At 31.7% G+C, this 27951-nt stretch overlaps 1 protein-coding gene across 4 annotated transcripts in view; it reads left to right on the forward strand.

The window, feature by feature from the left end:
• The window catches only part of LOC140451924 (uncharacterized), an 804624-nt gene that overhangs the window by 752192 nt on the left and 24481 nt on the right, over window positions 1–27951 (forward strand). For all 4 annotated transcript variants that reach the window (XM_072545895.1, XM_072545904.1, XM_072545917.1 and 1 more), the window contains 2 exons: window positions 14014–14130; window positions 20210–21706. In XM_072545895.1, the coding sequence (XP_072401996.1) occupies window positions 14014–14130; window positions 20210–21706 (1614 nt within the window). The remainder of the gene's footprint in view (window positions 1–14013; window positions 14131–20209; window positions 21707–27951) is intronic.

Below are 27951 nucleotides of genomic sequence, written 5' to 3' on the forward strand. Positions count from 1 at the left end.
ACTTATATTTAGCCCGTCTCTATAAGTCCATTGTCTCACTAGTTCTAGGGCCTCGTTCATGCGATCTCTGGCTACCGTATTGTACTTTGCTTGCGATACCATTATTAAATCATCCGTATATTTAATTGTTATATGACCATTTCCCTTAAAAGTTCCTATTAGTCCACCCACCACCAGATTCCACAGGAGTGGGGAGAGAACTCTCCCTGTAGACATTCTCTATTGACCCGGGCTAACACGGTCTCTCCAAGAATAATGGTACTTACCACTCTATATCTGAGCATAGATTATATCCAGTTCAAAAATACTACATATTAAACTACCTCCTTCTGACCTATTCATAAAACAAAAAAACTAAATTAGAGAAACGTGGCAAAACTAATATATCGAATCCACAAACGGATTAAATTTTGTAAAACATTAAAATACAATTCCCAGACAACCATGGTTCCACAAAATACCAAATACAAGCTTTGTCAGTACAATAAATCGAATACGGCTAACCATCTTCTAACACCGTACTATAAACACAAAATGAAAGTTATTGATAATCAGTACTGCAGTTGTGATAGAATGGGAACATTAGTACATATTCTACGTGAGTGTCCAGTACACAATATAAAAATTAATAAATTATTGTTACTAACCAGAAACAAGGAAGTATTCATGATACAGGATACATGCACTTGGGCAGTCCATAAAAATGTAACTTTCGAATTACGTAGAGTACAAGAGTTTGCTATGGAACTCTGAGGACCTCATTGTCTTATTTAAATAGAAGTACTTTTTGTCTAAATGAGACTGGTTCAATAACAAACTGAAAGTGAAACTAACTTAATACCGAATATTAATAAATTTATTATGCTCATGTTGTAATATCGTAATGATACTCACCTCACAAATTCAAAGTGAGAGCGCGAGGCAAACTTTTTATTAACGCTTCCAATTATTTTAATTATCGTTTACCTAAATTCCATGTTTGACAAAAATGTTTCAAAATCAATTAATGTGATTTCAAGCTAATTAATATGATTCGTAAATGTCCATAAATTTTCAGTTGTCATCCAGTGAACATAAAACATAGAAGAATCATGGAATGTAGTAACTATGTTCTTCGGAGATTGAAAGAACATGAAGCCGAGAAAGTTATATTACTCATTGATTTGAAAGACCAAGTACGAGTACTTATATGCGAAATATTTGTTGTGAATTATACGATTAAGAATTATTCGTACTGTAGAACAGTTTAACTGTTTTAAAAACACGATTTCTAATCTTAGCTTTGACATCAACTAGAAATTAATAATTTAAATAATGTTAATATCTTCACGTCAGTAAAAAAGAAGATTTATGAAATAAGAGCTGGGAATAAAACAAGACAAAAAGTTTTCCGCCTTTAGTAACTCAGATTTATTGATGAAAAGATAGAAGTATATATTACTAACAGACTCTTCAAAGCAAGATCTAACAGTAAAAAAATATATTGCCTTATAAATCTGAAAAACGTTTATATTGGATATTTCCTTATAAATCCGTTGTAATCATTATCATCAACGGTGCTGATCTATTGACAACCGGTGCTAGTTTGTTGAACCTATTTTTTTAACATATTTGTCTACAACATACTTCCATCTAAGTTTTACGTCTACGTCTTGTCCTAAGTCTCCATTTTCTTCCCCCAGGCTGTGACATAAAGATTCGTCTAGAAAGGGTTTTCTGCTGTGAACTGGCTAGATGTTCTATTCATCTTAGTCTTTCTGTTTTTATGAGAGATACCACGGCTTTACCACCAGACATCTGTTCTGTTTATATTTGTTAAATATCTCATAACGATAAAATATCTCGTAAAAAAGAACAGCAATCCGACAACTTAACTCAGTATGGTGGGATAGACACCTAAATATGAAGACAAAAACACAGATTTATAAAACATTAGTGCGAAGTATTATGACATATGGGGCTGAAAAGTGGATCATAAACAAAAAAAACAGCAGTAAGATAGTAGCAACAGAGATGGAATGCCTGCGAAGATGCTGCAGAGTAACAAGAATGGATAGGAGAAGTAATGAAATAAAGCAAAGAACGTCAATAGAAACAGACATACTAACATACATAGAACAAAAAAGACTAAAGTGGTATGGACATGTAAGAAGAACTAGTGACAGCAGATGGATAAAGAGAATAACCGAATGAAGCCTCATAGGAAGGAGGAAAAGAGGACGACCCCGAAAATCCTGGAGAAACGAAGTAGACGACGCCATGAGTAAGAGAGGCTTAAACGATGGAGAATGGGACAACAGAGAGAGATGGAAACGGTTGAGCGAGGGAAAGCAGTGAATACTGTAGAATCCCTGAATATATATATATATATATATATATATATATATATATATATATATATATATATATATATATGTAAATATCTCATAGTTGAACCTCAGATAGCATCTCTCAGGATCCTTCGTTCAAATATAAGAGAAAGGTTTTCATCTGCCCCGGAGTCTATGTTTCCGATAGCACTTGTTTACTAGAATTATATTTCATTTGATATCTTTCCATATGTAGTTCTAAGAAGTTAAGTGGCTCTCATATAATACCTGAAAACTAAGATGAATTTATCAAAATCGTGAAAACGATCTTTGTTCCTCGAGGTTGCCTGACACACTATATTCATGGACTAACCAAAGACGCTATCTTATTCTTCTTCTTTAGATGCCGGCTTGTACCGAAAGTTAACATATCATACGATACGTTTTCATGATTCCCTTAAGTTTCTCTTTTAACAGTTGTTAAAAATACCTTCTCTTTACCCGTTTATCTCAATACCTCTGAGTTTACCACTCTGTATGTCCAAGGTATTCTCAGTATGCGTCGATACAGCAACATTTCTAAAGCCTTTAACTTTTTTATAGTTGCTACCTTTAGCGTTTATCCTTCTACCCCGTAAATTAACGTAGACTACGCAACATTTCGTGTCACGCCATCGAATGCTAATGCTTAGGTTGCGGTTGCTTACGAGCTTTATCATTTTAATGATCTTTCTCATCTCATCATCATCTAGATCTTGCTATTTCAAGTCGAATCTTAATATCCACATCAGGGTCCCATTTCTTATTATATATATATATATATATATATATATATATATATATATATATATATATATATATATATATATATATATATATATATATATATATATATATATATAGGCGAGTCTTTTACAGCTGGTGCCGTTTTCCAGCGTTTTCTGTCGAAGCAATCTTCAGTTTTTAAATCTCTGGCGGTCATTGCATCTTCGACATCTCTCCACGACTGTCTTGGTCTACCTCGTTTTCTTCTAGTGGCCGGAGTCCATTTTTCTTTCTTTTTTGGCCATCTATTTTCAGGCATTTTCTGCAGACCAGTTTAGTCTTTTGCCTTCGATATGATCTATTATGTCTAGGTCAATTTCCATTTATCTCCTAATGTCTACGTTCCTCACCCTACCAAGTCTAATGTGCCGGCAACATCTTCTCCAACAGTCCATTTCCGTTGCCTTAATTTTTGATTTGTTTTTTTTTTATTGATTTCCCAAAGTTCAGCGCCGTACAACCCAATACTGTCTATTATTGTTTTATAAATTCTTCTTTTATTTTCTTATTTTTATTATTTTATTATTTTACAATAATACTGTAGCTGTCTAATGGCTGATCTTGCTTGGCCAATCCTAGAATGTATTTCTTCGTTACTCCCTGTTTTTGATGTTATTTGGACTCCCAAGTATTTAAAGGTTTCAGTTGATTTTATAGTTCAAATTTCAATTTGTAGGCTTTTTGATTTTTCTACTGCAACTAAATACTCGGTTTTTTGTATAGTAATTGTAAGGCCCCACTTGGTGTACTCATATGCAGGTCGATATTTTGGATGCTCTTCTTACTAATCACCCCAAATTCAGTTTTTTCAGTCTGTTGATGTAAAGTCCAAATTGGTTGCCTGTAGTATTCACTACATCAAGAATCATCTGTATATCTTTGATGTTATCTGCCAATATAACAGTAACACAGTATCTTCTACATATCGAAGATTATTTATTTGTTCGCCATTTATAATGATGCCTTCGTTATAGTCTTCCAGTGCCTCTACAAATATTTATCCCCTGTATAGATTGAATAGCTATGATGAAAGAATGTAGCCCTGTCTAACCCTCTTAGAAATGGAGATGTTTTGACCCACCATATGTTAATATGGGCTATTTAATTCCAATACAGATTTTTAACAATCTTAATGACTTTAGTATCAAGTCCTGAAATATATACGCGATATGTCGATAGCTGATAAAACAGGCGTAAACGTCTTTGTTGATGCAGATATTTTGCAACCAAGATATGCATTACAAAGAGGAGCTCTCGCGTTCCAAAACCGCATCTATAGCCGAATTGTGTTTTACCTATATTATGTTCTGATTTTCTGTTTCATTGCTCAAACCGCTATCAAAAGCCGTATGATAAAGACTTTTAGTGATGATACTCATCAGGCTGGAGAAATATTACTTGCTGCCGTCTTAGACGAACGAAGATCAAAATGGTGCAATCACCTGGAAAAATAAATCATGTCATAGAATAGTAGACCTGCTTGAAAACTCTTGAAGAATCGTAATCCATACACCACTGGAGGAAATAATAGTTTCCTAAAGTCTCAGCAAACCAAGTCCCGAACTTTTTAAAAATGGTAAGAAATCTGGAAGAAAAAACAAAGAAAAACTCAAAATAAGATAGGATGGAACCAATCTGTTGAGCGAACCTGTTGCTGAGATTGGATCCGTCATTCACAATATTAAGACTACCAAAGCCCCTGATATTGATAGCCTTTAACAAAGAAAATCAAGAAGTTTGGATAGAAAACTATAGTGTATTATGTTTGTAGACCTTACCGTCACTTACGACACAGTAAACTAGGCAACTCTTTCAAAAACTGTATAATATCACACAAGATAGTAAAATAATTTTTTTCATCCACGTGTTCATGCAGAAAAAAAGATTTTTCGTCTTTCCCAATGTAAAGAAGAGCAGATCAAGGATGTTGATTAAGGCAGCGTAATGGTACCTACACTGTATAACATCTACACCAGCAATTAACTCGTACCAGTAGACACTAGGACTTTATATTTTTATCGTCTATACATCTGTATAGACGATATACTTTGTTACGAAAATAGAAACTTTTACCGAAGTAGACACAACATTAACCCAAGCCTTGAAAACAAGAACAACCCACTATCAAACTACCTCAAACCAAATAGCGGAAAAACCCAAGTGAGCTATATCCACCTTCGTAATATAGACGCATCCATAACAATGAATATTTAATGGTTTGGAGAAACCACTGTGTTTCCTCTAAATATCTTGGAGTTACCGTTTCTCCCTTAAAGCATCGGTGCTTACACTGTGTGTTTCGACTGCACATCTACTTATCTGCTCTCTCTTGGAGAAACTTACAGGTGGTGCTTATATCATCTAGCAGGGCTATATTTCAGCCACTTTGCCAGTTTAGTGTTCGTTATCATCCTTGATTTGGGATAATCGCACTAATGTGTGGAATACCGAGACACTACTGTAATTAGGCATCGTTTATCATTTCTTAGTTTTCGCATTTAGTGGGATTACTTAATGGTTTTCTTATTAGTTGTATTACTGGTTGTCTCTTGAGATATTTTCATAAATCCTTATTTTCCCTTTTTCTTTATTTAAATGATATACTGAAAAATGTTAATAGTTTTTAATGCTAAAACCAATAATTTATTTTTATTTAATGCAAAATCTTCGATTTAAAAAACAGGATTTTATTTTTCGTAGGTAGGGTATCAATAAAAATTTATTGCTCTTTGTCAAGCAATTTCATGGTCAAGTGATTTGTGCCATTTAAAATCGAAAATTTGTAGGAATGTAGGTGTCTTATACACTGAAGTAGACTCTTTTCAGCTTAGTGTCACCTTCAACTTATCGATGCAAATCTGCACAAACTATTTATACTCCTGATAACGAAACTTAACAAATCTGTATCTGCTCGACATGATATTTTAAAACACCACACTTGTTCGTTTTTAACAGTTTTTAAGTAAACTTGTGAAAGAAGTAATAAGAAAAATGTATAATGTATAATATATATATATATATATATATATATATATATATATATATATATATATATATATATATATATATATATATATAACTGTTTGTATGTGAAAACAAAATTGTGGTTTTTACTATTCTCTTTACAATTTCATAATATTTTCTTACCTTTTAAACCTTCCTTGGACTTAAAAATATATTTCAAAATCAAAATTAGCCAAATTAATCATTCTCTAGTTATAAAAAAAGTTATACAATAAAATGATATGACGTTTGTTAAACGTCATTTTATTTTTATAATAAGTGTATATGTATGCATATTATGTATACTGCTGTATACCACAAGGTTACTAAAATACTGCATCTCGATATTTCCCAACACCTAAACATTATTTCGGACCCGAGCACAATCATCACACCGAGCGATAATAAATAATACAAATACTTTATTCAATTTTAAAAGTATTATTTAAATTTTAAAAATACAGAAAAATAGCATGAAACTTCGCGCTAGTCTACAGTACCGCCTACTGTACCTTTTTTTAATTTTTGTTACTACTAAGTGGTAGAGGTGATGGACTTCTTATATCTGGGGCTCTTGTACTTTTGTATCTGTTTCCATTTTTCGGTTTTTCTTCTACTAATACATAATCAATTATTGATTCCTTTAATTTGCTTTTAACTACCCTTGTATACATACATATTTCTTTATGTTCACAGAATGAATTCGTTAGTGTTCTATCATTCTTTTTCCGTAATTACTTATCTCAGCTTGTTTGGCTTATATTATATTTGTACGAATTTAAGAAATACGATTAAATAATTAATGATTTATGTAAGTATGTATCAACAGATTTGTAGATTTCAACAAAATACTTTAAGATTTATTTTCAATAAGTATGTCACGTATGTCAAGTTTTATCTCCTAAAATTCAGCATATTTAAATCATTGATTTACTGAAGAAAAAAAAAACAAAATAAAACTATTCTGCAGTATATTGTAGGTAGAATATGTATGCGGAATAATACTAGAAATAGTGAGAGCTCTTCACAAATACACAGTAGAATTAAGTTATGAAAAGCGGATGAAAATTGGGAAGCTCTATTACGTATTCTTACCAGTGGATCTACCAATAAAAAAAATTTTAAATTGCCCATTGCCTCGCTTTATTTAATTTTTGATTATAAAATATAACATTTGAACGTCTAATGCACATAATTACTTTAAGATTTCTTTTACAATCGAATATTTAATGAACAAAATAAATACTTTTAAAATGTTTTCTTTTAAAACCTCATTTAAATTAATTCTAAATCATTGTACACTCCTCTCATTTGAATAATATGTACTCTATATTCCGTACCTTTGTTACTGCTTTTTAACCTTCTGCGTGCAATGTCATATGCGTAGGATTTAGAGTGGTGAAAGAAACTTCCTTTAGTTTGATAAACAGGTATCTCATTATTTATTTGAATTAATCTGTAGTTAACTGGAAGTCAATAGTCCTTAAAAATTGTTAATAGCGACATTCGAAAAAAACTTTTTATTTTATTTGATTTTTGCTCATTAAAAAAATAGTAAGTAAGAATTCAGTTAGAGGAGTGTTTACATATTGCTCAATTAATGTGATCTATCATTCATAGATATGATGCAAATTCGCAGTGATTTTCTTTGCCATTCTGTAGAATTATTTTTTAATAAATCTAACCTAATTAGTCTGTTTTCAACAAATCGAGCAACTGAGTTGAAAGCAATACTATACAAGGTACTTTTATCTTAAGGATTTTATTTAACACTATTTGAAACATTAACAATTTTAGCAAATTTACAGAAACAAATTTAGCAAATGGAATCAAATTTATATTACTTCCTGAAGTGTGTACAAATTATCAGTAGAGGCAGGGCATAACGAATCTAGAGGCTTTTCTACTTCGAACTACATTATCATTTTCTGTCACTTCACTCATTCATCTAAGCATTCACATTTGCAGTATCTCTAATAATACCCCTACAAATATATATATATATATATATATATATATATATATATATATATATATATATATATTTATATATATATATATATATATATATATATATATATATATATATATGGAATATATTCAATGGTTTGAATAGCAGAGGTTTTATCGGTCAATAATTGGCAAATAAAATTCGTCAACTACTTTATTGATTTATTCGAACACGTTTCGCTTTTATTTTTAAAAGCATCATCAGTTCACTACAAATAAAAAAGATTTTAGAATATAAGTAAACAAACCAACAGGGTTCATACTTACAAAAACAATTTGCAGGGTTTTTTTTATTATAGATGTTATAAAAACTCTACGATAACTTAACATTAAAGATTACAAACTAAACGAGAGGCAAAACAAAAAAATGCAAGTAAAACTGTAAGAACATTAGTTCATTTAATTTTAACTGATGGCTTTATTTGAACGTTGGTTTAAGCTCTTTCAAGGGTCAAACCACACTAATCTTTTCGATTGTTTTGGATCAGCTCGTCATAATTTTCACATGTGGCTTGTTGTCGTCCATGTGTTTCTTTGGAATGCATGGTGTGGGTTACGATATACGATTCTTAAGGGAATTATCAAGAGGAACAGGGACGGACCTTTTTTTTATAAAAAAACGGGAAGAACTTTGGAAAGAAAAATGGATTGGCCATTTCAACCAAACACAGTATCGACTTCACGAATACCAAAATACTGTGCAAACAACAAAATCATCATAAGCGATCCATCCTTGAAATGTGTCAAATTCTTAAACATCCATCCTCCCTAAATAAGAGAACCGACATCGACAACTTGAGTCAGATATATCACTCCCTCATCATACAAAATAAATGAAAAAAAAAAAACCCCTTACAAGACAGTAACTTCAATCACATTTTTCTTTCCAAATTTCTTCCCGTTTTTTTATAAAAAAAAAGGTCCGTCCCTGTTCCTCTTGATAATTCCCTTAAGAATCGTAAATCGTAACCCCCACCATGCATTCCAAAGAAACACATGGACGACAACAAGCCACATGTGAAAATTATGACGAGCTGATCCAAAACAATCGAAAAGATTAGTGTGGTTTGACCCTCGAAAGAGCTTAAACCAACGTTCAAATGAAGCCATCAGTTAAAATTAAATGAACTAATGTTCTTACAGTTTTACTTGTATTTTTTTGTTTCGCCTCTCGTTTAGTTTGTAATCTTTAATGTTAAGTTATCGTAGAGTTTTTATAACATCTATAATAAAAAAAACCCTACAAATTGTTTTTGTAAGTATGAATCCTGTTGGTTTGTTTACTTATATTCTAAAATCTTTTTTATTTGTAGTGAACTGATGATGCTTTTAAAAATAAAAGCGAAACGTATTCGAATAAATCAATAAAGTAGTTGACGACTTTTATTTGCCAATTATTGACCGATAAAACCTCTGCTATTCAACCATTGAATATATTCCAAATTTAATTAACGGTCGTATTTTTTACTATATATATATATATATATATATATATATATATATATATATATATATATATATATATATATATATATATATATTTAAAATAAAACAACCACGAGCATATAAAATTTTCACGCCCTGTATATGACAAATATTGTAAAAAGAATTATAGCTAGCTTTAAGAGAGTGTTTCGCAGAATTGTTTACTAGCCCCATGAACAATGTATTTCAAGCAAACAATTAGAGACGATTAGAGTTGATAGTTTAAGAACGTGTTCGTCGAAATGTTTATTTATTAAAACCACGGACAATATGTTTTAGTTAAACAAAGGAAAGACCATTAAGTTTTCGAGATAGGCGGGTAGGAAACTCATTGGCCCGTACGGTGTATAGTAGATAGTTAAAATCTACCTTTGTATTAAGATTCTCAAAAATAGATAAGAATTTGATTATTTGTATTATAAGGATACGGAATTTTATTTCTTTCTTGGAACTCCATAAAGACAAAAGATACGTAAATTTGAAAATTTGTTTATATTAAGAAGAGAGGTAGTTTTGGGTAAATAATGCGACATGATTCAAAGTTGGTTTTGATTGGATGGAAAATTAATTGTGGGGGAGCGATTTGGAAGTCGGAGAATGAATAGGGAGAGTGAGGCAGTGTGTTTTGTTGGATCGAAAGGAGAAGTCCAGTTTGGAGTGCAGTGTACTAAAAAAGGAAAAGGCCGGTTTATGTTTGAAAAGTTACAAGCATCATCAAACAAATCGTTGAACGAGTAATAGGCAAAACCGAGAGATGATATAAATCCTTGAGTGTAAAGTATCCAGTATTGTGTTAAGTGATTTAAAAAGTTGAAAGATTGCATCAGGAGAAAGCCGGAACGAGTACGGTGCGAAGCAGTAAAAGGAAAGGAGAACAAAATTTAGCAGAGGAGCAGAGACATTCTGGGAAAACGTGGACGAGTTTTCCTTTGATTGCAACACCAGCAAGTAAGGAAACGTGTTATGGGTGAAGACATGGTAGAATCATCAGCAACGGTCAGTCGTTTTCTGTTATGATATGAATGTATTGTTGTTCATGTTAAATACCACAGGGCATATAGAACTACATATTTCAGTATTATAAAATCATCAAATTTCAATCAGTTTGTTTATTATAAAACATTGTAGTTGATTTTTTTTCCAAGATACAATAATATTGATAATTTTTTTTTGTATATTAAGAAAATTTAACATCGAGAACATTCTGTAAAGCAGAAGTACAGAGATTCACAGTTATTGATTTAAAATAATTTTGGAGACAAAAAGAAATATGATTCTTTTTTTTGTAAATGTTTATATGAAATAATAAAGATAGAAGAATAAATAAAATTTGTAATATTGAATATTGATTTCCGTTTTGATAAAATAAACGATTTTTATAATTTCTAATTGAAATCCATATGTGTATTATTTTGATTGAACAACAGTAGAAGGTTGTTGATTCGAAATGGACTGTGGATTTTGTTTATCCAGTTTGCGTTTCTGGGTTTGGGTTTTGTTGTCAGAAATGTGTTGGGCTTTTTCGTGAGAAAGACGATCGAAAGTGTCCCATAATAATGGATGGATATTGAAAGAGTGGATGTCATTGTAGGTTTTGAAAAGTTGGGAATTTGTTGTATCTAAGTTACGTCGGCTGGAATGAATTGAATTTCGAAGAAGCGAAAAACCAGTTGCTCTAAGAATTTTGGAAATTGATGGAGATTTTGAATGTGTGATGTTTAGTTTGAAGAGATTTTGGAACGACTCGATGAATATATATATATATATATATATATATATATATATATATATATATATATATATATATTTATATATATATATATATATATATATTTATATATATATATATATATATATATTTATATATATATATATATATATATATATATATATATATATATATATATATATATATATATATATCGGTTTCAAAACGTCTTGCGTCGTTGTCCGATGCCTAATTTCCACGAATTTCTATCATTCCATTGTTCTTCGGTCAAGTATATATATAAATATATATATATATATATTTATTTATATATATATATATATATATATATATATATATATATATATATATATATATATATATATATTTGTAAGGGTTTTATTAGAGATGTATATATAACAAGTAGTTCTTTTTTCTAATATATATTGTGTACAATCAATTTCTGAAACGACATTTTGGTATAAATGTTTCATTAGAAATGACTGAAACCAAGTCGCGATTTAAGTGTTTTCATTTGTTCTACGAGAAAAACTGCTATTTCTTGCCGAACGTTATAAATCAGTTAAACATCTTGGAAGTATTGCTTAATGAATATTCACCATATGTACAAAAAATTTTGTACCTGTACACAAGACAGTATTCAAACTATTTCCTGGCTATTGAATGTATCTTACAAGTGTTATGTGTTCGAATAAATACATCGAATACCTGTTTAGATACTTGTCCGTTCAAGATATCGTCCTAGGTGTAAAAATTTTAAATACCTATTTCAGAAATGAAAGTGCAACTGTGGTATCTTTCATTTACTAAGTAAATTTATTCAATATTCTCATTAGTATTGAACTAATATTTGCTTGAGAGTTGTAAATAGTAATATAAGTAGATGCAATTATTTTAAATGGCTAGACTTAAAAGGAGTCTGATTGGTATTCTGGTTGTAAAAAATGATATTTAAATACAAAATCGCGAAATTAGAGAAATTAAACAGTTCTAAGCAAATTAACTGACAGCAAAGCTGGTATCCAATTAGAAAAAGTGGATATTTCATAAAAACATTGAGTTTAATAATTTATCTAGAATGTGATCATCATTTTTAATACCCAGTGGTCCATAAACATAATATTCAGGTTTTATTCACAAGACTGTCAAAACGTTATGTTGCCGAGGCAAAGACATACATCTAAGCTACAGAAAACTTGCCTAGAAGATCAACTTTCCATATAACTAGCACAAAGACTGAAAGACAATAATGTAGTATTTAGCTGAGTTATTCATATAGCAAAGCAATTATATTAACAAAATTCTGGAAATATTAAGATCCTTAGACTTAGACCACATCAATCCTTCCGTATCATCAGCACCTTTAATTGGTTTATAATTTTTGTTTGTGATACGTCCGTTTTCCGAAGAAGTTTTTACTATTTGTCAACTGTACAATCCCGGCTGATAGATCAACTAAGTTTTGGCTAGTCTCCAAAAAAGTTTAGAAGCTCACAAAATTATAACAGTCAAAATTGATAGATTTTCTTTTCAAAAATATGTAAATTGTAATGAAAATTGGATTTTAAATATTACCTATATAGTTATACAACACTCGTAAAAATTGATTTGATTTTTGAAGGGGTTTACGTAATTTCCGTTTAACTCTTGTTTTCGTTAACCTGGATTGCAGTGCCAATTAGTTCGACTTCTAATATATTTTTTACTTCTAATCTATTTTAACGATAACCCACCTTTGTCGCCAGAAATATATAATAGATATGTTAGAATAGAAAAACACCAATAAGCTCTCTATCTCGTTTTTTCACATCAACAACCAAAACATAAAATATGTACAAGATTTGTTTCATTGCATTTCGTTACAGGTTAAAGCCAACAAACAACAAAATCCACGAACATAAGATAGCTCTTCGTACAAACAACAATACCAATGGGATATATAATAAATTATATATATATATATATATATATATATATATATATATATATATATATTACCGAGTTTATTATTAAATAAAATAGTAGTTCGAATAAAAATTAATGAAAAAAGTGGAAAGATGGAAAGCAACCATAAATTCGTACTTTTAATTTATTGGTTTTCTCCATTAGTACTCATATGATTTATTTAAGTTAATGATACTTCTCCAAGTTAATTTTCTTTTAATTAATTAATTAATTAACTCTTCTAACTTGGTTTCACCGTAACGATGAAGACTAATAAGTGTGAAACAGGTACTTACGCTTACTTTCGGTTTTTTTATACATTTTTATCCGTCTTAAACACCCCGCTAACCCAAAAATATAAAAACAAATGGTAATCCCTCACTAGGACTGTAAACGCTGGTATAGGGTTCCAGAATTGGAATGAGTGTCATGAATAAATGGAACATGGACAATGAAACAATTGGTTAAATTCAAACCGGTTTAAAATAGACAGCTTCTAAAAAATAAAAAGTTCTTACTGTAGATTAATTATTTCTACGTAATAATGATATTAGACTGAAGCCAGATATGTACTGCAAAGGTTATCAGTACTTTTTTAGGCACTCTTGTTATTAGTGATAAAATGATATTCTTAAAAAATATATGTAAAGAACTCTTCATCCAAAAACCTTAAAATAACTTGTTTTAATTTATACTTTTTTGTTTCAGGACGTAAAAAGAAGGCCGCACCCCCACCCCCGCCCGCAGTTAGAGCTTCAAACCCCTCAATAAATCTAGAACCCGCTAGTCCCGTAGTTGCTAGTCAATCAACCACTCCCACAAAAGGTGAGTTACCAGAAACGAATCCCAAACAAAGCACCTTATCTCTCAACCGCTTTTCTTACAATTTCAAACCATCTAAAGTCAAGAAAGAAAGTACAAACGACAGAAAATTTGGTTTTCTTTTTAAAAATAAACTATTTAATAGATGTGTCAGCAGCGAAGATGTAGGCGAGGAGTATTTGCCTAAAACTCTAGGAAAAATATATCATAAAACCGATGACGAAGTTAACGATAACGGAGATAACAATTCTGTTGTGTCTAATGATGAAATACTCGTATATCAAGTGAATGATGTCAGTATCAACGATAATAACGACAACGTAACTGAAAATACGGATTCAACTAATTTTAATGATGAAAATTTAAGTCACACGAAAATGTATACACAAGATTCTTTTGATTCTATGGATTCCGTAGAATCCATTGAGTCTACAAATACGGATACTGATATTGTCGAACTACGCGATAACTCGTCAACAGAAAATAGCAGCATTTGTAGTGTAGTGTTAAAAAGTATAAATGAAACAAACGGCAATAAGAACGAAAGTTTAGATAATTTGTCTGATAATGATTCTTATACTGAACCTGTCAAACTTGATAAATCAATAAAGAAATCAGAATCTCAGATTAGTTTATCTAGTCGTAAAAGTAATGACGAAAATTGGAAACAGTTTATTAGTAAACTGGATCAAATAATTGTTAATAAATCTACAGAATTTTTATAAGAAATTAAAAATACCGTTTAGAATATTGAACTATCTATAAAGCATACCTACTTAAATCACATAATAAACATAAACAATAAATATTTAATACAATTTCCATTAATTTATTTCATATCATGTACTGTAATACAACACGGTACAAAATACCTTGTTCTTATATATGAGTCGAAATATGAACTTATTAAAGTAGACGTACTATTCAAATACATCATGGTTTTAAAAACTCTGTTAACAGTTTATTTATGAAATGTTGATATTATTGGTCATAACTCAAAAAACAAGAAGGTAATAAGCTACCTTAACCTCTGTCCGCCGTCCAACCAGTAGAACACGATGTAGATTTGCCGGTCACTGAACCTCCAGATGATTTAAATTCTACCGAAGACAGTAAAGATTTAATTTCACTACAGAGCACCATCATTCGAATTTACGTATTTAATTCTTTTGGACTTCTCAGAGCGAACTTGTGGTAAGCTGTATGTCTGAATGAAACAGAATCTTTTTGTCACATTACCAAGAATTTTAAAAATAATGTGCAGAATAATGTGTAGAAAGCACAGATTTTGCATTTTACTGAATTAATTTTGAACAGAGTTCTATTGATTTAATTCTATTCAAAGTCAACTCTTTTCTGATGTGGAATTGAAGTTAGATGAAGAAAATGTAAACTAAAGTGCATTTTTGTTGGTCATCAAGTTGGTTTTACCAAATGTCCATATTTTTTGTGTGAATGGGACACTAGGATTAAGGATGAACATTGGTGCAAACAGAACTGACCTATGAGGGAGTCTTTAAAACCTGGTGAGAAGAATATTCTACGCAGAAAACCTTTTAGATGCCAAAAAATTGCTTATACTAAAAAATTTTGAAATTAGAAAAATCATGTTTGACGTTAACTTTAAATTTACAGTAACCTTAAATTAAAAGGAGGCATGGAGTATCATTAAAAACAGTCTACAAAGTTCTTGGGAAATAAAAAAGCCCCAGAATATGTTCCTATCGTAGCTAACATGTCAAAAAATTTGAAAAATTAGTTTGATGCGAGCGAAAGTTTCCTTTTTGAACAGTGTTTATTTCCCGGGTAATTTGTGAGGTGTTAGTGAGAACCAAGATAAGCGTTTTCACTAGAACATTAAATTTATAGAAAAACGCTACCAGAGCCGCTGGAGCACTAACATAATGGGTGCCTACTGTTGGTCGCCACCGATAAATTCTCCAATCGACCCATCGTAGAAAAAGCTATACAACAAGCTTCAAAAAAAAAAGACAAGGTATAAATCATTCTTTATTACCAATGAAATGAAATTTGTATTAACAATTTATACCACGGTTTTAAGTAGTCTACTGTAAATACAAAGCACGCTTATGACGCAACATAGCGTATCATTCATTTTACCATATACCTTATAGGTGTTGTATACTATATAAGAAAAAACAGATTGCTTAAAAACTATGGGTGATACAAAAAACTAAGGTCAGATTTGTATCCAGCATATAAGAATCTCTAAAAGTCAGCTATTTAAGTAAACAATATTTTCAAAAAAATATTTTTTGGTAGTCTGTCCTGTTGATATTATGATGAATATATATTCTTCCTCTTCTAGCATTCCTTAAGACATATAAGAGCTCGACTTTTCCAGGCGGCTATTTATCGTTTACCCATTTACTTCCACGTCTTCCGGTCTCGTGTCATTTTCTTAATCTGCAATGTTTTCCCTCACGTAAACCCGATTTCCTGGATTGTTTCCATCCACACTTTTGTAGCCCTTTGGCCTCTATCATTTTTTTTACTAATATGTTCTAGTACGTTTTAGTTATGTGTCCATAACAGATTCGACCTATATTTTTCTCAGTTGCTTTATTTCTGCTACATAGATGGTACTTACGTGTCTTTTATTTTTAACCCATGTCTTCCTTGTATATAGGATTTTTGGTAATGTTGCAATTTCTAGGTGTAGCTTTCTGTCATTTGATGTAATCCTGCCCAGGTACTCGTAAATTGGCGTAAGTAAGCAGCTACTCTTGTCATTTACTGAACATTTGGGTTTAATCTTCAAACTTCTGCTCCTGATGTCCTATTTTCGTGGTCTTGCATTTGTTAATTACTTGCTATTAACTTAGTTTTTTCTATTTTTCTTCCACGCTCTCCGTACACAAATGAGTATCTATGAGTAATGATGTATCTTTCTCGGGTTGTCTGGTTGAGTACCATGTCATCCGCATGCAGTAATTCTTCTTAAGTGGTGTTAGATGTGTTTAATATATTGACATCTTTAAGTGGTGTGTCCATTTTTTATTTCTAAATAGTTTATCCATAATTATTACGAATAGGACTGAGCTTAGACTGTCTCCCTATTTTATCTACTTGTTCATTCTATATTCTCGTAATCTGCTGCCTCTCATTTGTATTTTGTAGATCAGACTTTTGTACCTACTTCTAATTGCCTGAATATTGTTCTCGATATATCTAGCTCCTGCATAGTTTTCTAAATAACTTTTCGGTCTACTGAGTTAAATGCAGATTTAAAGAAAGTCTATAAAGGTAATATATATGTTATTTCGCTGATCATTATTTTTTTCTATTATTTGTCGTAATATGCTCATGTTTTTCTAGTTTTTTGTCTACCTCTGTTCTTAGTCCTCTTTCTATTATTTCTGTATAAAGCTTGATTGAGCACTGCTAATGATAGGCGTATATCTCTATAGTTTTTTCTCCTTTCTTGTGTATTGTGACGACTAGCCCTTCTAAACAGCAGATTCAGTAAAACTTAGGTTTAATTGAAATAAAAACATATTCGAATTAAATAAATAGCAAAATAAAATTATATATATATATATATATATATATATATATATATATATATATATATATATATATATATATATATATATATATATATATATATATATATATCTATATGATAATATGTAGAGAATTATTTAAACGTTAATCCTAGCGCAATGATCCACGGTTTAATACCTGCGAAAATTTAAGATATATTTAATGTTATAAAAATCCAAACGAAAATAGGGTGCGTTAATAGCAGAAGCGGTTACCTTCAATCAACACCCTAGACCAGTGGAATTGTTCTCATATCAACACTCTAGTGCGGTGGCTCTTGTTTTATACGGTTGTCGACCTTCCATCCCCTTTAATGTGCATCAATGGAAGTGGAATTTAGCCATGGGAGTTTATATGCATGGAGCGTTGACGGGCGATAGCCAGCGATACACATCGTTACACCTCTTTCTCATTGGGAAAAAAAATGTAGCATTTATTTTTTTACGTGGAACCTACAACGGTGTCATCCCATTCACCCCTTGTGGTAATTTGATCTTGAGTCTTCTGCCGTTGTAGCAGGTCATCCGGAATTTTTTTGTTCCCTTTTTCACCAGTTCTCTCGGGACGATTTTCGCCAAATCGGAATGGTTTCCAAGCTGTGGCTCTCCCGGGGTCGTCATTGCTGAGGCTTCGGGTCCTGTCGGGTTGTCTAAAGCGTGGCGCTTCTTTGGTGGGCATGGTGGCGTATCTAACAACTGGTGAAACTTGTTGAAGATGCATCCTACTTCCTTCCCTGGCGTGACAGCTAGCCCAGGTCTCTCTGGCAATCCCAGTGAGCTCATTTCTTCGGGAATATCTAAGATGTCTTTCATGGCTGATTGTTGATTGAACTGAGTTCTGTTTTCAGAGTTCACTGCTTAAGTACTGGCTGTCTTAGATGGGGATAGGATTTCTTTAAAGGTGCCTTCAATTGATGCTATTGTGTCGGTCGTTACTGGACGAAGCTGCATTTCTATTTTTGGTCGGGTGCCAATTTATGACGGGTATCCGCGAAAAATAAAAAAAATGTAATTAATGCCATAAAAATCCAAACAAAAATACGGTGTGTTAATACACACTCGCTAACGGAAAGAAATGGTTCGGGTTAGAGATGTACGGATGGATCAACACTTGAGGTGTGGGAAGTGACTAACCAACACTTACGCACAGAACACGTTTGTCTCTGATTAACACTCTAAGACCGGTAAGGAACTGCCACTAGATCAACACTCTAGCAGAAGAGGTTGACCTTCAGTTAACATCCTAGGAGCAGTGGAGTTGTTCCCAGATCAACACTCTGATAGAACTTCATTTTCTCTTGCGGCGGCTCTTGTTTTACACGATTGGCCTTCTATCTCCTCTAGAGCGCATCGATAAAAGTTTAACTCTGCAGTGGTAGTGCGTGTGTATGGAGCGTTAACGGATAATGCACATCGTTACAGTATTGGAATCAGCAAAATGTCTTCGAGTCTATCGAATATCATATTTGTTCTGCATTCTTCTCTCATTATTTCCGGCAACCATTTATTTCGTTCTTTCCCTATCCACTTTAACATTTTGTGATCAATTTTATCTTGCTTACTCGCATGTCTTCGAATTTTTCAGTTCTTATTTCATCTATTTAGTTTTCGTTTACTGCTATTTTTTTCTCCTGCGGGTTATCTTCTGCGAATCCATTTCTGGACATAGTGGTTAGAGGTAGAGCACGACAGTGGAAGAAGTTAACTTGGAGTTATCCTTGATAAGAAGCTTCGTGCATGGAAACTAGGAAACCTGCTTCGAATATCCACCTCGTAAATATCACCTTTAAATCATTAAAAATTGTCAACGAACCATAAACTTTCTTTTAAAAATTGGGGTCTTCAAACAAAGATGATCTGTTATCGATATACATTTTTTATCAGATTCATAATTACTTATACTACGTTGGTTTAATAGAACAAAGTGCAGCAAAAGTCAATAATAGTTTTTAAAAAGTGCAGACTCGCTTACATAATAATCACTGGCGCAATGAGGACGTGCGACCTTCTATTACTACTTTCGTTATTCACTATAGTACATTCTTTTTTGAGTTGCTAGCTGACTGTGTATCTTGCAACAATGACGTCCTAAGGTCGAATCTTTACAGACGAGGGTACTACAGTATTAATTGTTAAAAATATCTTCAACAGTGTTAAAATAGATATTCATGATTTTTAGTTGGGCCAATGAATATGGGATACGATAAAATCTTGGTTTCCATATTCATTGACAGGAAATGAACATAAAATGTCTGCACAGTCCAAACAAATGCAAATGATTTTTTTTGCTATTTTACTAACAAAAGTTCTGTGTATATATTAATAAATATATTTAAAACATCCTCAAAAATGAAATAATTTAGAATACAAAATTACACGGTTGCTACAATTTTTAGATATATTTGTCGTTTGTACTTTCTGTGCCTTGTACATATATTGGTTGAGGTGCTACAATAAAACGAAGGTAAAGGTAACTAACCATTATCTCTAATCACGCTTTGTATTTTGCATGCTAGCTACACCCAGTACGCCACTGGACTCCCTAGTTGCACCAAATTTACCTAAGCCTCTTCCTAGGGGCAAAAGTAAGGCTCCGCCAGTACCACGTCCCAGAAGTGAAATTATTACTGTGGAAACGATTATAGAAGATGTAGATGATACAATTAACAAACCTTCAAGAGTTCCTAAAATAGATAATGATATTGTTGTTCAAGAAGTTATTAAAGAAGTAGTTTCGGCAGACATTGAGGCAGAATCAAATACATTAAAAAGAGATATAGAAACCGTTGAACAGAAAATAGAAACATTGAACGAAGAAATTATCCAAGAAAACAAAAGTGATATTAGTGAATTGGCAGATGTACCTAAGCCTGAAAAAAGAGAAGATATTAATCATGATAAAAACGAAGATAAAAATAAAATTAAAGATACCGAGAATACATCAGAATTTATTCATAGTAGTTTAGATGTAGTTATAGATGCTAATAATAACACAAATTCAAGCAACATAACTGAAGATTCAGAAAAATTAGCATACAATAAAATAAGAGAATTACAAAAAATATCACACGATCTTCTATTCTCGTCACCTGCTTTTAAAAGCCATAAAGAACAAGAATCACGTATAATAAGACCTATATTAAAAAATGCAAAAATAGAAGATGTTAAAGAAGAGAGCATATGTGAAGAAGGAAACAATGTAACAGCATATGTGGATGAAACAGTATTAAAACAAGACATAGTGATAATAAATACAAATAAAAATGATGCAGAAATACAAGAGAATATTACAGAAGATTGTAAAGCTGATGAAGCAATAAAAGATGTTAAAGAAACAGTATTACTCCCAGAAAAAGCAAGTCAGAAAGACAATTCAGTAGATGTCTTGCAAAATATAAAAGACAACGTTGTAGCAACTGCATTGAACCCAGAGCCTAAAACAGAAGAAATGCATAGCAATGTAAAAGAACAATCTAGTGAATTGGGTCTAGTCTCTTCTGAGCTATCAGTTTCCAAGAAACTACCGCCCGAAATTGTAGCTGTTATTCCAAAGCCTCTATCTGATAAAAAGTTTAATCCTTCAAACAAATATGACAGTTTTGGTAAAAGAAGACTGCAGAAACTTTCTTCCATCTCCAGCCTAAACGAAGATGAAAACGGTAGTAAATCGGGTAGTGTTTCAAGTAGAACTTCAGTGTCTTCAGCCTTAGGGGCGTTTAACTTCGTGGACGAGTTTTCCGATCTGGACGAGAAAGTTTTTACGGGCTCTATATCAAAGAACTTTTCGTTAAAGGACGAGGACTTTTTTAATGAATTATATGGCATACACCATTTGGAAGATTTTCAAATTAAAAAGAACCAGTCTGTTAGTAGTTTAAGAAGTCTTAGCAGCCTTCCTGGCTTCTTAAATTCTGGTAGTGGTATGAGGAAATGGGTGAATACTGAAGACTTAGATGAACTTTCCATTTCTGAAGATCCTAATTGTAGATGGGTGATTGGTGATTCTGAACCAGGCATGTTTTTTTATTATCTTTTATTATCGGTCACGTTTATGGAATAAAAGAATATTTTTCCTTTTGAAGATTTAGCTGTGTATTATATATGTTCTCAATAAAACTGTCTATTGCAGTCTTATTTAAATGATATCAACGAGATTTTTTGTGTATGGTGGATTAACTACGAGAAACGTATATTACCAATACAATATCACTACCATATATAATTTATTTTACATTATCAGTTTATTAATTCTAATAGTGCCTTCGTTTTCAGACTTTTGTGCTGATTTATATAGTCAAGGAGGCGAATGGTCATTTTACAGAAGTCTCCCTTTGTGACTTCTGAAACGTCTCTGGACAATCCCATTAACTGTGTCTATCTGCTGGTCCTCACGGGAGTTACTTTCTTAAGTAATGGGAAGCATTAAAAATGATCATTACAAGTTTATTCTGGAATAAGCAGATAATGTTAACGCTAGTTAAACGGGTTTCTTTATTATAAATTTGCAGGGCAGTATGTTTTCCCTATAACTAATAATTGCTCTTATAAAAAGTTTAATCCTTCAAACAAATATGACAGTTTTGGTAAAAGAAGACTGCAGAAGCTTTCTTCCATCTCCAGCCTAAACGAAGATGAAAACGGTAATAAATCGGGTAGTGTGTCAAGTAGAACTTTAGTGTCTTCAGCCTTAGGGGCGTTTAAGTAGAGTTCGAGTAGCCCTGTGTCTGGGATAATAACAAATACAAGTATACTACTATCAGCGTAATCGTTGCCATTTAATTGATATGCTTCTAAAGCTACTTTGTTGTGACATTTTTTTATTAATCACTTTATTTGGAATAAATTCTCCAGCTGGGAAATCGTTCTCAAAATAGAAGTTAATCAGTGTATTTTGTTTTCTGTTGCTTGTAAATGGAAACATTGTTCTGATCATTTAATTTTATCAGCCCCACTCATAATGAAAATTCAGATATATATATATATATATATATATATATATATATATATATATATATATATATATATATATTCAGGGATTCTACAGTATTCACTGCCTTCCCTCGCTCAACCGTTTCCATCTCTCCCTGTTGTTCCATTATCCATCGTTTAGGCCTTCCTTACTCATGGCGTCGTCTACTTCGTTCCTCCAGGATTTTCGTGGTCGTCCTCTTTTCCTCCTTTCTATGGGGCTCCATTCGGTTATTCTCTTTATCCATCTGCTGTCACTAGTTCTTCTTACATGTCCATACCACTTTAGTCTTTTTTGTTCTATATATGTTGGTATGTCTGTTTCTATCGATGTTCTTTGCTTTATTTCGTCAATACTTCTCCTATCCATTCTTGTTACTTTGCAACATCTTTGCAGGGATTCCATCTCTGTTGCTACTATCTTACTGCTGTTTTTCTTGTTTATGATCCAATTTTCAGCCCCATATGTCATAATACTTCACACTAATGTTTTATAAATCTGTGTTTTTGTCTTCATACTTAGGTGTCTATCCCACCATACTGAGTTAAGTTGTCGGATTGCTGTTCTTGTTTTTCCTAATCTTTGTGTAATTTCTTCCTCTGTTGTTGCCTTTTTCGTGATTATAAACCCCAAGTATTTGAATTTATCCTTTCCTTTGATTGTTACGTTGTGATCAATCTGTAGATCTTCTATGTCTTCTTCACTTGTAGATAGGTACTCTGTTTTCGCGAGGTTAATATCTAGGCCAGCCTTGGTATATTCTTCTTGTAGTTTCTTCATCATGTAGCTGAGGTCGTCTTGGTCTTGTGCAATCACTACTTGATCATCTGCAAAGCTTAACGTATATAGGTATTCGTTCCTTACCGGTACTCCCATGCCTTCGCATTTTCTTTTCCATGTAGTCAAGGCTTTCTCTAAGTATATTTTGAATAGGGTTGGAGATGTGGAACAACCCTGCAGGAGCCCTTTTGTTGTGGTGAAGTCTCCTTATGATTCTTCTTCTTCTTCTTCAAGTGCCGTCTCCATCAATGGAGGTTAGCGGTTATGGTGGCAAACGTTTGTCTATCATTTTAATGGACACTTTATTTTATTTATACAGAGCTTTTGTAGCTTCTATGAGTTCCGTCTGTATTTCTAATTTGTACATTGCCTTCCATAGTTCTGACCTTGGTACAGAGTCATACGTCTTTCTCACGTCCACAAATGCCAAATGTATATCTCAATTTTTTGATTTTTTCTTTTCCAACAGTTGTTCCAGTGTGTATATGTGGTCTGTGCATGATTTTCCTGCCGTGAAGCCTGCCTGATCCTCCCCGATTTTACCTTTTATCGCTTGCTCTATCTTTTCTCGCAGTATCTTCCCATATAATCTTCCTATTCCGTCCGTTCCTTTGGGAGCTGTTCTCTATTTATGGCTTTCTGAAATATCCATTGTATCATCCGGTGTAATTTTTTTGATCCGTATTTTATAAGCTCACGTGAGTTGCCTCCAGGTCCCGGTGCTTTCTTATTTTTGATTGTTTTTATGGCCGTTCTCATTTCTCTATCTGTTATTTCTATTTCTTGTTGTGGGGATCTGCTTCGTCTTCGCCTGTTTTCTTTTCCAATGAATTGTGGTCTTTGTTCTGTTAACAGTTCCTTGTAATAGTCCTTCCATTTTTTGTCCTGTATATTTTGCAATTTAATTTTTTCTTTTGAGTTTTGTTTCAATCCTCTCAGTACTTTCCATGACTCCGAAGTTCTTATACCTCCTATGTATGTTTCAATATTTAAGCAGGTTATTTCCCATTCCTCATTCTTTTGTTGTGTTATTTGTTTTTTCACTTCTCTATCTTTTTCTCTATATTCTTTATAAATTTCATCGTTGTTTGTAGTCAGCCATTTTCTGTATAGTTGCTTTTTTTCTTCAATTATTCTTTTTGTTGGTTTATTTATTTCATAATAGTGCTGTTTATTTATTATATGTTCTTTTTCTCCAAGGGCTTCGAATGCTGCTTGTTTTATACTCGCCTTTATATCGCTACTCTCTAAAAGTAACGCTCCACTTTAAATGTACCATAAGTTTGAAGTCATTTTTCTTCTGAACTGTTAATTGTATTTCGAGAATTGCCAACGTTTTACCCATATACATGGTGTAAAAATAAATAAAGTTGTGTTTTTTGGAAAAATCCAATCAATGTTTCGGAAGAAAAATAGCTTCAAAATTATAGTACATTTGAGGTGGTGCGTTAATTTTGGAGTGTAGTATATAATATATTTTAAAGTAGAAGTCATTATTTTTAAGGTGCGTTGCTCAGAGAACTTTATTCAGCATAGTTCATTTGATTACATCAGCTCTAGAAGACTTGTCATCAAAATAAAGATAGTATGTTATTAGTGTTAAACTGTACCACATAATCCATACCAGATCCAATTATAACAGTAAAATATTATTGTTGGTAATTCTATTCTAATTCAAAAACTATACAAATCACTTGTTGGAATAAAAAAATTGTTAACAACAGTTTTAGTAAAAGTGATTTTCTTTTTCGTTTACAAATAAGGAATTCAGACGTGAAAAGTGACTAATTTGTGCTGCAATGCCATAATATTTGGCTTATTTCATCTGAGCAGTAGCAATCGTTTGCTGAGCGTTCCAATCGTTTGCACATTTCGATAACTCAGAGGAACAGAGAACTAGTTTACTAAATGGTTGTTGTACCCTGCAAAATAGATCGCACCTCTGTGCCCAAACCACTGAAAGTGGAAGATTTTGGAGACATTAGTTGGACTTTTCAGCTCGAAAAGAAGATTTTGGAGACATCAGTTGGAGTTCAATAAAAATAAGCAAATTTAATAATAAAAGCTAATGTCTCTAACAGCAAAAAAACATTATCAGTGTTTCATATTGATAATGTTTATTGACACGTAAAAGTTTGTTGACAATCGAAGGCAGGGCCATATGTCTAGAGAATAACAGATATCGGAATTTTTTTCAGTGAATTACCAGTCAGACTCTATAAATATACGAAAAAAAGGATCTCTTACTATCGCAATTTTTAAAAATGAGGACTGGACAACTTACAAACTACAAATATACACGTCTGAATGCATATTGATATACAAATAACAACTGGCAACTGAAAACTAAAATTGGATTTTGGCTTTTTTATAAGTTCACCCTGAGCTAATTAATTTTTTGGGTGGGGAAGTGTAGTTTGTTTAAAAATATCTGTTCCCTTGAGAAAATATTCACACTTTAACTCGATTATGAGCCTAAACCAATAAAATTTTGAGAGGGATTATGTGAGATTAATACTTGAATAAAGGGTTTAAAATAAAATATATTCGTTTATATGAACGTACGAATTCGCTAACTCGAAACATAATTTATTATTAAAAGGGAGACTTAAGTACAAATACGTCTACGTATTCGTTTTTGTATTTCAGATTTTAGAAAAATGGAAAAAGAGCAATATTGGTGCAAACTCTTAAATAAATATTGCATAATACTGAAAAACCGCTACATCAGTGTAGAAGACTTTATTTAATTAAATGTGTTAGCGGTTTGTTAATCTTAAATATTCGGAAAATTCTCATGCGTGTCCTAACGAATTGTATATTTTTTCATAATATAAATAACTAAAAAAGTAGACTATTAATAATATATGCAATGTAGTATCAGTTATACTATACAAAATTTCATTTGCATATTTCACAAAACTAAGTTGCTGTAATAGAAACCGCTTAGTATTTATAGTGTCTAACATTTGAATTTTGTTTGTAAAAGTTTTATATTAGTATAAAACTTACTATAAAATGATAGTTATTACTGAACTACAAGAACTATAACGTTGGGAAAGGCAAAGATAACTTCAAAGCTTACCGCTACAATCTCAATTTACCAGAAATATAGATAATATTCCATTATTCCATAAAAGTGACTCATAGTATCTGTTAATCGGTTTTGGGTAGTGTTTTGTCAATACATATAGATCGCTATATTAGATTAGATAAACAGTAGTGCAGTAGATCTTTTGTTATAATGTTTCCCATTTCCAATGTAGGTGTGAACTCCCAAGTGCTATACACCGTATCTCTTAGTACAAGTAACCTTATTGGTAACGGTTTATCTATATGCACTATGTATCTTAAATTCAGTGTATAATTGGTATTTTTGCGTAGTTTCAAGGTAAGCCTCAAAATATTAATTCCTAAAATCGAATAGAATTTTTCGTCTACGTTGTTATTGGTAGATTTTCATGTATAAAAATTTAATTCTTAAATGTTACCATCACTATTATGTATTCAATACATCCATCCATCTATTTAATCCAGTAACGTCTTGTAATTTCCTTTATACGGCTCCATCCCAAACTATCGTAATGATGGGGCCGAGGTATTAAGGATCACCATCTACTCTTTATATATATATATATATATATATATATATATATATATATATATATATATATATATATATATATATATATATAATTAGTTTATTCACGTTTCAATTTCCACTTCGGAAATAGTTCTCAAAATACAAAACATTAATAAATTAAACAAATTTTGTTTTCCGTTACATGGTGAAAAATTCTTTTAATAATTTAATTTTATCTGGCTCATTCGTATTGACAATTCATACATTTTAAACTAGGCCACTTTAAAATGATATTGCCAATATTGCTGAGTTACGTTCCTGAGACGATAATATTGTAAGATAATTCATTCGATTACATGAAATCAACTTTAACTTGAGAATATCCGTTAGAAAAATCAAAGAATGTGATTATATTGACAGTAAAATTCTCCTATTAGTGATTCCATCGTGTAAATCCTGAGGAAAAAAACCTCATAATACTATCCCGACATGATAAGTATTTGGTCTTATATTTAGTTTAGTGAAAATATAAACAAATTTTAAATAAATTGTCGAATATTGAATTTTATTCAAACAGCATTTTAGTAAATTTTGACATAAATAGTTTATTTACAAATCTGCCATTAGATAAGCCTTTAAATATAATCAAAACAAAATTAGAGAATGATGATACATTGGCAACTGGAACAAGACTAAATATAACAGCTATAATGGAGTTATTGACATTATTATGTACTGATAATATCTAGTTTCAACTAAGTAATGCCAAACAAATATTTTAAACAAAATTTAAAACCCACAGTATATTGAAGATATTTAGATGATGTATTCTCAATATGGCCTCATGGATCAGAGTTTTTGGACACATTCCTAAATGATTTAAAAGATAAGTAAGAGACAATAACATTTACCATGGAAAAGGAATA

This window comes from Diabrotica undecimpunctata, chromosome 1, assembly GCF_040954645.1.
Source record: "Diabrotica undecimpunctata isolate CICGRU chromosome 1, icDiaUnde3, whole genome shotgun sequence".
NCBI classification, from domain to species: Eukaryota; Metazoa; Arthropoda; class Insecta; order Coleoptera; family Chrysomelidae; genus Diabrotica; species Diabrotica undecimpunctata.